General features: G+C 37.7%; 1 protein-coding gene across 1 annotated transcript in view; it reads right to left on the bottom strand.

Moving 5' to 3' along the window:
• Positions 1–12180, bottom strand: part of SAMD4A (sterile alpha motif domain containing 4A) — a 139680-nt gene that overhangs the window by 50971 nt on the left and 76529 nt on the right. The window contains exon 3 of the mRNA XM_083352689.1: positions 3021–3539. Within this exon, the coding sequence (XP_083208815.1) occupies positions 3021–3539 (519 nt within the window). The remainder of the gene's footprint in view (positions 1–3020; positions 3540–12180) is intronic.

The raw sequence follows: 12180 nt of genomic DNA, 5'->3' as shown, positions 1-12180 counted from the left end.
TTTGTTTAATAACTGTTCAGAGTTACAATGGCACTGAAGAAAGGGCCTTATGACCATTTTTTACACTTCATGACTGTTGAAGTATCCCCATGGTCATGTGATCAAAATTCAGATGCTTGGCAACTGGTTCATGTGACAGTTGTGGCGTCCCAGGGTCACGTGATCTTCTTTTGCAAACTTTGGACAAGCAAGGACAATGGGAAAGCCCAATTGACTTAACAACTGGGTAACTAATTTAACAACTGCAATGGTTCACTTAACAACAGTGGCAAGAAAAGTCGTAAAATGGGGCAAAACCCATTTAGCAAATGTCTCACTTAAACAACAGAAATCTTGGGCTCAATTGTGGTTGTAAGTCAAGGACCACCTATATATGATTTTATTTATTTACAGCTGATGACTCTACAAGATTTTCTAGAGGTTTGCAAAACACTGAACATGCAATGCTAAGAACAATAACATGTTTCACCCTAAGCCAGCATTCATATTTTTGTAACCAATTCCATTCTTAAAAAGTTCTGCAGACAAGCTATATTTTAACCATATTATAAAGCACCATCAAGAATGGTACCATCTTCATCTCCATGGGTAAAATGTCTATTCTTTACTGTTGGATTTCATATTTTTAATTTTTATTATTTTTGTTTTTCATGTTGTAAGCTACCGAAATCTGCAGACAACTGTAGTGCAATATAAATGGAATATAGAATTAAATAAACTGTTCCACAGAGGTGGAACATAAACTGAAAGGAATTATACTCTTTTCCTATGACCTCAACATCTCAAGTACTTTTAACATCCCATTTCTGGATAAACCACTTAAACAGATTGGTTTTACCTGTAGCATCCCACAAATGACCAGTCACTGGATGACCGCTCCTTTTCCCATCACCAAACTGAACTAGCCATTCAGACAGACTCCTGAACTCTGCTCGAAGTCCAGGAAGATTCCTGTTAAAGAGTACCCCCAAATCACAAAGAAATCTTGCAGGATAAAAAGGGGCATACCCCAATCAGGTCACAAGATCAGGGCAACCAATTTGGTTCTCATTTGCTAACTCTTCGAGGTAAGAGGGTCAAGACCACAGCAGGAATTTCAGGAATGCTATTTTATTATTGCCGTAGACTATAGGAACAAAATCTCGAAAGCCTATTCTCTCTGTCACATTTCATAATAAACAAAATCAAAGGCAGGATTACTTTGAGATTCTCTCTCATACTTGCTTCAATCTCTGAACTGTATATACTTTTCTAAATTATTCTCTGATGGTTTTTTTCATACCTTCCCCAAGGTTATGTCAAAATACAATATCTGAATCCTGACTGAATCCAGATAACCCACTTCAACTACAAGAAGTTTGTAGTTGCTGTCCCATCACTACTCACTTCTGCAGACACTATTACACAAAACTGGCTTGTTCAGTAAGAAGCATCTGTTCTACAAGTAAATAGTAAAACAAATTGATTAGAAATGCAGGACTGAAGTAACAAAATATGTAAAATATTCCTCAAGGAAGAACAAAAAAGGGAAGCAAGGGATGTGAAAGAACAAAAAAAGAGCTATGAATTATTTCCTTTGCTTAATTGTGGGTTTCCAAAATAGGTCAAACTGATTGTTCTCATAAGAATTTCTATGTAGCCATTTGCTTTAATGTGTTGATAGTTGTTGTAACAGTTGCATGTTTTGTCTGTCTGCTTTTGCACATGCAAATCTGAACTGGCTTCCTGCCATCCTCACGTCTACACTGTTTCATAATCAGTTATAAAGATACAGAGGGTTAAGAGACAGTGCTAATTATTGGAAATGAGCAGCCAGGTCCTGACATGCATGATGATGCTCTAGCATCATCGGGTGTTGAGGGATGTTCTGAGTTCTGTTTCAGCTGCATCTGGAAGACCATCAGTTCTGTACATTAAACTTGTATGAAAATCTTTTAACACTCCATGGAGAAAACTGAAGCTATAATAAATCAACTGGCTATTATACACAATTAACCAGTGGAACAGCCTGCCTCCAGAAGTGGTGAATGCTCCAACACTGGAAGTTTTTAAGAAGAGACTGGACAGCCATTGGCCTGAAATGGTATAGGGTTTCCTGCCTGAGCAGGGGGTTGGACTAGATGACCTCCAAGGTCCCTTCCAACTTATTATTATTATTATTATTATTATTATTATTATTATTATTATTATTATTATTATTATTAAATTCTTTCATGTTATCTCAGTCAACTACTGCATTGTCCTCTTCTTAGAACTTATTCACTGTAGAGGAAATACCTGCATGACAACGGAGAAGATATAACATAGTGTATCTGACTGAATATGTGTGTGTGCATGGATGGATATTTATAGAGGTACAGAGACATTTTATTACAGGTAGTCCTTGAATTAGGACCACAGTTGGAAACAGAATCACTTAGCAAGGCAATTGTTAAGTGAGTTGCACCTAATTTACAACCATTCTTTCCTCAGATAAGTGAATCATTCTAGTTGTTAAGCGAAATATGTGGTCATTACGTGAATCTGGTTTTCCCCATTCACTTTGCTCGTTGGAAACTGGCTGGGGAGATCACAAATGGCAATTATATAACTCTGGGATGTGCAACTATTATACATGCTGGTTGCCAAGCATCTGAATTTAGATCATGTGACCAAACAGTTGCTAAATGAATGATTTTAAATTGAGGACTATCTACACTGATTTTCTTTTGCATCGTATGTTTGTTCTAATAAAGAACTGAGAAGACAGTTTTGCCAGACAACTGCTGTTTGTCTTTTTCTACTACATCTTATTTACAGCAGGTATGGATATGCAAAACCCCATCAAAGTTACCACTGAAGTTATTAAATATTTCTGCCTCTCCACTTTCTTGCTTTTATCTCTTTTGCTTCTATAATTTCTTATTCAGTGTTGTAGTGGAGTGGATTAGAAATGAAGTATCCAGTACTGAATTCTGGAGGCAGACATACCTGGTGACCTGGTGCAAAGCATCAACCTTTAAAAAATATTACCAACTTACTTGTGCCTGTGCCAGTCCCAATCGTGTTGATGGTTGCAGGAACAGAGGAGGAGGAATAGAGAGGGAGGTGACCATTCTCACACCCCAGGTTTTTATCTTGCCAGCTGGAAGCATTCACACATATGCCAGAATCCCGAGAGCTCTGCCAGCCATTGAGTTTATCATCCGAGTTCTGTCTTTGGTGATAGTAATGTGAGTGCCCATAATCCACCGAGTCAGACCGGCCCCTGTTTTGGCTGCCAAAAATACCTGACGTGCGGTCCTCCAGGTGGTTCAACCACATGGCAAGAGCACTCCTGTCCTCCAGGGATGTAGCAGGATGGATCAAAGCATAGGACAGGAGTTGCCTGCTCTCCTCTATGTGTTGGTTGTGTTCAATTGAATGAGCCAGGATTTTGGGAAGTAGTTTCATGTACTCCACTTTTCCTTCAATATTCCCTGGCTTCAGCAAAGGCAGGTGGGTGAGCAACAGAGAAATCACTTTGTCCTTCGATTCCTGCTGCCACTGGTTAATGATTCCTATTGTGGTGGGGGGGAGGGAGGGATGGAGACGAAAGAGAAAGAGAGAGCTGTGAAATCAGGGAACAAACCCAAGAAGCAAATTGAGAGATCTTAAAACATTATGAATAGCTTTTTGACACTTATACCATCAATAATCAAATATTTTCTTTTCTTCTACTGCAGTGAAAATAAAGATGCAAAATAAAAACAACAATAAAGCAGGACAATACTTAGGCTGCATGCAAACTTCTGAATCACACAGAACCTCCAAGCAAATTCAAGGGTGGTTGGGGAAGACATTATGTTTACTCTTGCAAATGAAGAAGTGTCCACCCTTGTTTCAGAAAGGCTAGCATGAACACATATCATTTCGCACCAATTTGTAACTAGAATCATACCCTCCTTAGAATTCAACTTCTCTGAGTAGCGTCCTGTTATAAACATATCCTAAAATGGATTCAGTCACCAAAATGTTGTCTTATTTGATCCAGAGATCAATTATTTCGTGAAATTGATCACTTGTGGCTGTTTTTCCAATCATGTAATTTAGGGACCATGGAAATTGCAACCCAACCTATACAGTACAGAGGAAATGTTGTGGTATGTTTCTGGTCACACGCAAAATCCAGCTGCAAAAGCCGGTACTATGCAATAAGTCTTGCTGAAAGGCAAATATCTCAAGAGCAGGGGACGAAAACATGTAACTTCATATCATATTACAAGTTAAGTCTTCCCCCATCCTGTTGCCTGGGAAATCTAGATGTGCTAGCACTAGATGAATTGCAGACACCATATCTGGATTACATACATTGTTAGCGCAGAGAACAGAGTGGTATCTCTTTGGGCAGCTACCAGGTTGGCAAAAATGGCTATGCATGCTGTTATCCATTAACCCTAGTAAGGATCATAGTTCTATGGGGGAAAAGATCAGGCTCAATTGGGCACTGTATAACCTTCATAATGAAGCTTACAGTGGTTTCTGAGTTCAGGTGCCAGGAATGCAGGACAGTTAAAATTTGTAATTTATCAAGAGGAGAGAGAAAAGGAGAAGAAAACAGATTAATTTAAAATACAAAAATATGTTTAATGGAAAAGTAAAATATTATACGATATTCATTACCTTATAAAAATGTTTTTAATTTTTTATTAAATTTCTTTATTACCGTACATTTCTACAAAAGATAAGATATAAAAAACAAGAAAAATGAATTAAGCAGGAAAAATAGGGAAGGGGAGCTGCAAAAGGATAAGGGAAAAAAAAGAAAAGAAATAGGAGTAACTTCCAATTTTCTTCAATTCTTAGAAACTTAAGATATATTAAATTTTAGATGCAAAATTCAATATTACACAGTAGTTCTATAATCACAAACAATTCAAAACTCAAAATTTATATAGCAGTTCTTTCAGCTGCTCGCAAAAAAGTCCAAAAGTGGTTTCTACAAAGAAACGAAGTTACACAAAGTTTTTTCTTTAATCAGAGTAGTTAACTTCACCATCTCAGCGAGTTTCACTAACTTTTCATCATTCATTCTTCCATTGTGGGAATTTGTAAATCTTTCCATCTGTATTTACGCAAAGATTGCTTGAAAACAATCATATTATATTATCAGACTCAAACACCTTGAGGCCCCTTTTCTTTTTAATGATAGCCCTGTGGGGAATTCCACTCAGTACAGAAAGGAAATCATATCTGGAAATAAGTTTGATTTTTTAAAAACGTGTAATTAATTGCTGGTTGCTAGCCTTATATATCGTGCCACTAATATTGAACTTTCAGGAAGTTATTTATTAGATAAGCAAGATATCATAGTAGCAAAATATGTTTAATTATTATAAAATGCATCCTTCTAAAACAGGGGTGTCAAACTCGCAATGCCATGTGATGTGTTGCAATGTATCATAACTTTTTTTCCATTGCCGGCAATGGGATGGGCACGGTTTCGGCATGACGCATCCGGCCTACGGGCCAGCAGTTTGACACCCCTGTTCTAAAACATAAAAAAATTCACTTATGAATCAAGGTATTTTGACAGTGAGGGAAGCAGCCCAAACTGGAATGACTTACTTTTTGGAATTCCGCTGAATAATATTTACTTTTATGTCTTAAAAAACCTGAAGAAGGTAAAAGATTGACTCAACCATCCTTTCCTTTAATGATTTAAATTAACCTGGTAAATATGTTGAGAATCCAAGCAAATTTCCATTTCTGCTTTCTGAGGGCCATTCATAATTCTAGTTCCTATGTTCAGTCGTGTCTGTCTATTCATTCTCCACTGCAAATAAGAAATATTGGATTGACGAGGATGATTATCCATCCCTGTTTTGAAATCAGATGGTGGAAGTGTGGCTCGGAGACAGACAACCTTACTGCCTTTGTAAGCGATTATATATTAAGTGGAGGTTTACTGAAAGATAAATCGCTATTAAAGAAAACAAAATAGAGAAGTATGACATGAATTCCATTTCTTTGGCACATATGTGCCTGAAGTGACTCTACCCCACAACCCTTTTCTCTGTCATCTGCCACCTCCAAGATGGCTCAAACCCACCAAGGCAGCTTATGTTTCAAAGATGGGCATTTATACACATCACAACTGAGAAGGAAAGAAAAACATTTTGTGGCTAATCAGGAATATATATATTCCTGATATATAATATATAATCGCTTACAAAGGCAGTAAGGTTGTCTGTCTCCGAGCCACACTTCCACCATCTGATTTCAAAACAGGGATGGATAATCATCCTTGTCAATACAATGTTTCAAAGATGGGCATTTATACAAATCACAACTAACTGAGAGAGAAAGAAAAACATTTTGTGGCTAATTAGGAACTTCATTAAAAGGTAACCTTTAGATAATTATTGTTTATATGGAGAAGGGGAATATTTTTGTATTACTGGTTACAGCTCTTAGTATGAGAGCCTGATACTTTTCTTGATTAAATTGAAGGCAATTCCATCTAATATTTAGAAGAGTGGCTAGATACAAGTTTATAATGCTTTCCATCTCCCAGTCTTCATAAGGCAGCTGTAAAGTAGTCAGACATTCAAGCTAGTCAAAAAACGGAACATTGTGAATGGGTTTTCCATCACTGCTGCATACATTGTGTTATAAAATTTGCTGCTTTTTATGATTATTCTGATTAGGTGAGTGTTACTTTGAAACTGCCTACCCTTAAATAGTCTGTCCCATGTTTTCAAGTCATTTTTCCAGTCTCCTGTTACATTCAATAACAGCAGCAAATTTGATTTTTTTCATAAAGAGTTTATAATATTGTATCTTTGAAGTTGAAGCTATAGTTTGCTCCTTCTGTTGTTGGATTTTGTAATTTTAATTGGTGACTGAATTTTATTATTGGTAATTATTAATTTTTGTAAGATATCTAAAATCATTTTCCCTGGGCAGAGAAACTATACATAAATTTATAAATAAATGCCAAGGACTAGTCAACCCTAACAGGAACCCTACTATACCTTGACTACCAAACACAGTGAGGGATCATTATTAAGTAGAGCCAAAAAATGATAAAGATGTACATTATAACTTCAGCCAATCAGTGGTATCTTTATATGTCCTAATCTAAAATTATGGTATTCATCATATTAAAAGGCATAAGATGTAGAGCTTGGTATATCATAGAATTATGGAATGAAAAGGGTGGAAGTCACCTAGACTTTGGCCACAGCAGAAATCTACTGCTATAGCATCTCTGGCAGATAATCATCCAACCTCCTTTTAAACCACTCTGAAGACAAGCTCACCATCCCCCAAGGCACTCCTGTTTCATTGTTGAATAGCTCTTACAGTTAGGACATTTTTCAGTATAAACCAAAATAATTTCTTTGTAAATTAAATCTGCTCTTTCTTATCCTGTTTTCTGCCCTGTCTTCTACATGAAAGCCATAAACTGTTTATAATGCTTATCATGTCTCTCTACTATAGTCTTCTTTTTTGACACTAAACATAACCAATGATTCCATTTATTCCTCAAAGGTTTTCCCTTCCAGGCCCATTATCATCTTGGTCCCTCTAAATCATGGGTGTCAAACTTAGCACCTCACATGACGTGTTGCGACGTATCGTGACTTTTTTTGCATTGTTGGACCCGGGGTGGGTATATGATGCAACCGGCCGGCAGTTTGATACCCCTACTAAACAATTCCAAATTTTGCTTTTTTCTGCCATTGCTGTAATATTGAATCAGCTTTTTTTTTCAATCTAGGTTCACAGATCACATTTTGTAATATGTTTAGTTTGGACTCATCCTATTGAATTCAACCATTTCAGTTTATTCCATGACTTATAATTATATGCAGGGCTTTTTTTGTCATAGAACACTCAGAACGGAATTCCAGCACCTTTTTTGGATGGAACCTTGTAGGGTAGGCAAGGCGGGTTGTATGACATGTGTGAGTTCCGGCACCTTTTTCTTTTACAAAAAAAAGCACTGATTATATGTAAAGCAAAAGTTATGCATGCAGTGAAAAACAAAATTGTTTTTCTCTTTAAATTAGAAATAAACTGAGAAAAAAAACTATCTTAAGATTTGTGTAATTTCTCTTTTCTACAGTATAGTATTGCCTATTTGTTATAAATGCATTCCTAATTTTTCTTCTGAGAAATGTGTTTATGGCTGCTTGATACCCATATCCGGAATTAAAAGAGCCCTTGAAGTGGCTAATAAAAACCAGACAGAAATTTTTAAGTAACAAACTCCTGAAGAAAACCAGGAAACAGAAATATTCCATAAAAAGAGGAGTTTAGACAAAGTTCTTTAAACCCATAAAATGTGAGTTTTGCTAGATACGGGTTGCATTCACACATATTTAAGCTCTTTATGAAATTCATCCATTTCTGGGTTTGTACAACCTTGTGCGATACAGACAAGCAAGATTTCTATGACACAATAATACCCTTGTCTAATGGTACCAAGTTTATCATGGGGTGCATATATGGCCCCAACAGCATTAACTGACCTTGTTAAGTGTGCCTTGTGAATACAGCTTTCTTGTAATAATGAATTCCTTGATTCAGAAAAGGTTTATTCCCATATCTGTCCTTCACAGCTTCCAAACTGGAAAGGCACATGGAAGGAATTCCCATAATTCCACTAGAGTACAGGCTGTTCATATGTAAAAATATGTTTCTTTGGACAGCTTGTCCAAGAGGACACTTCAAAGCTGCTACTTGAATTGCCAAGGTATGGCCAGTTCAAGATCCTCAAGTACGCAGAGCATACACATCTAAGAGGACTGGGGCCAATGAAGTGACTTTTTGTTCACATGGGCACATGCTCACATGATTAGGAGAAAAGAGCTTCAGAGCAGCTGTACTGTTCAGAGACACTTCATTTTGATACTCTACTCCGTGCCCAAGTGATTTGCACAACTTGCTGCTTCTTATATATTTTTCATTTTTTTATCCTACTGCAATCCAAAGTCTCTGGAAGGCTACAGAAAAGGAAACTTCCAGACAGCCTTATGGGTAGTGTTATAGTAGTACAACTTTGTAAGGGCTGTCTAATTTTTGGCCAATTCACTACTTCTCAGCTGAGAGTCACAACAATCTTTTCCCAGAGCTGGTCTAAGGTTTAAGGTTCAAACATCCTTAAAAATAAACCCCAAAACCCCCAAAAGATAATAAAAACTGTTTACCTGCACATCTGAATATCAAATAAATTTGATCAGTTATCAGAAAAAGTAATAAATAAAGATAAAACAATACAAACCCACACAGAATGTAACTGACCTATCTTTCCTTCCTCTAGAAATCCCAGACACATGAATTCACTTACTTTTAAAGTTGACAAGGCATCAATAAGTTATTCTATATGCCCTTATCCCCACCACACTGGTCACCTTCCCCTCCTGCTGATATTGCAGCTTTAACATGGAACAAACAAATATATATTTTTTAAATCCCATTTATATCCCGCCCTTTTCCGAAGACTCAGGGCGGCTTACAATCTAAGAAGCACAAATCAATGTGCTTAGCAATAGCCTTCATTCAATATATATACCTGCTTATTAGGGCTTTCGCCCCCCCCCACAAGCGGCATTTTTACAAAGTCAGCTTATTGCCCCCAACAATCTGGGTCTTCTGTTTTCCTACCTCGGAAGGATGGAAGGATGAGTCAACCTTGAGCCTGGTGGGACTTGAACCTGCACTAATTGCAGGCAGCTGGTGTTACTTAAGGAGGCATTAGCCCACTGCTCCACCAAGGTTTCCCCGCACATGCGTGCTAGTCGTTTCCAACTCTAGGGGCCGGTGCTCATCTCCGTTTCAAAGCCGAAGAGCCAGCGCTTGTCCGAGGACGTCTCTGTGGTCATGTGGCTGGCATGACTAGACACCAAAGGCGCACGGAACACTGTTACCTTCCCACCGGAGTGGTCCCTATTTTTCTACTTGCATTTTTACATGCTTTCGAACTGCTAGGTTAGCAGAAGCTGGGACGAGTAACAGGCGCTCACTCTGTTACGCAGCACTCGGGATTTGACCCGCCAAACTGCCGACCTTCTGATCGACAAGCTCAGCGTCCTAACCCACTGAGCCACCGCGTCCCTATGTATCTCTTGGGAGAGGCTATTAGGTAAGCAAGTGTCCAGCCTTCTGGAACTAAGCCAATCTAACAAAGACTTTTCCTGTGTAGGAATAATGAGAATCCAAAAATACTGCGTAGAAAGAAAATCAGCTAAGAAATATAGAAACCTACAAGCTATTCTTATAGATCCCATTATGAGTAAATCTGCTCATTTTCAAGCATAAAGAATTGGATGTTTCCCATAAGGAAGGATGGTAGCTTCAGTAGATGGGTACAATTTAGCCAAAATGTATATGAGTAATAAATATAAAGATGTCAGCCACGAGTTTCAATGTAGATATGAACACAAAATTCCATAGCGATTTTGCAATTTATAAACAAGTTTGTAATAAGCAGCAATTATAGACCAAAATAATATTTTATATATAAAAATTCTATACAAATTCAACAATGACACAGCAGCAAATATTTACTAAATCTTTCTGCCAGTCACTTTCCTTATATGTCAAAGAAACAAGAAGTACAATGTCATGAAAATGCATTTAAGAGCTTCAGTTGTTAGGAAATAAATTGCTAATCTATTACACCCTGGTTTTCTATTTGACAACATAATTTTGAAATGCTGTCTTTCTTTTTTTACATCTTAACTACATTTAAAAAACTTTTTCAACCAAGAAGGATGCAAAGAACCAGATGTATGCCTAGAAGGGTTCAGAACATATGTGGAATAGCACAATTATGTCACAACAGTACTGATATGGGACTCCATTTAAAGTAGAACTCGACAAATTCAACACCCCGCACCCAAAAGAAAAGAACCCCAATAAATTGGATGTTAGGTGTTCTTCAATAAAAGCAAGCAACAAAATAGTGAGTTAGTCCATTGGCCTAACTAGAAGAACATCAAGATTTCCTCTCTGAAATGCTTCTTCCAGTCACACTACCTGAGTATAAACACTAATACACAATTCAAGGAAGGTAGAGGGGATCTGATAGCACAGTCACTGTTTTCCAATATACATACAGCTTTTGTCACAGGGCCAAGAAAAATTACTATGTAGATTTACACTGGAGCTGAGAGGACTGATAAGAGCTGCCCATGAAGGATGCCAACTGGACTGTGTCTTTAAAGACAATCTTATCTCTCGGTGCATCCCATCCCATCAGAGAGCTGGCAATGGCAGTGAACAGCAAGCACCAAGAAGGCAGAAGATTTTGTGTGCTATCTACGATACAATCTTTTACTGAAGACAACTGTAGCAGTTTTTGTGGTGCATCCGATGGGATGCCATCATTTCTGTTGTACCAACTACTGTGGAGGATGTAGTTAAATGGGATAGCCAATCCCCAAGGTGCATAGCACTTTTTCTGACTGTTTTCAGATTTGGAGAAGGCAGTTTAACAAGAAATGTACCACTTAAAATGAAAAGAATGATGGCTCCTCTGAAATTCTACATTTGTTTGACAAGGGAAAGCAGACATCAATCTAATTTCACCCTACGCATGTCTTGCACATTGGGAAAAGTGGTATCCTTAAGGGAGGCAGACAGGCATGATCGTGAGGCTAATGAAGTAGTTACAATGTGCAATTTACCCTACTGGAAAGAGAGTCGTTTGTTGTAATACAGAACTTACAAAGTCCAGGTTCAGTCTGGCATTGTAGGTCTTTAAAAGAAGCAGGTATTAAAATCTCCTCTTGATATTTTGAGAAGCCATTGCTTCTACTCAAACGAAAGAACACTGTTGGGAGAAATATTCTGCAGAGCTGCTTTTGCAAATATGACCAGTCCTGACTAAATACATCATCTTAGTCCATAGTCAAATAGAAGACATTAAAGGGGGTTAAAAGCAATTGAAATGCAACATTAGTTGTCAATAAGAATAAAATGATTTACCTGAGGCTCTCAAATGAGCTGGCCAAGCCTACATTTTTGGGTAAAGGGTGTAATCTATATTCTTGAGGAAAAGGCTCTAGTCTCCTGTCATTTGAGGGACCAGAAACTCACCATTAGAGAAGGGTACGATTATCTCTCTGTGCTGGAGAGCAAGGCTGATTTTCTCTCCCAGGGACTGCCAGAGAATAATGCAAGAACCCCTGTGGTGAGCAAAACTGGGGA

This window comes from Vipera ursinii (assembly GCF_947247035.1).
Source record: "Vipera ursinii genome assembly, chromosome: 1".
Lineage (NCBI taxonomy): Eukaryota > Metazoa > Chordata > Lepidosauria > Squamata > Viperidae > Vipera > Vipera ursinii.
This window is presented reverse-complemented; position numbering and strand designations above follow the sequence as displayed.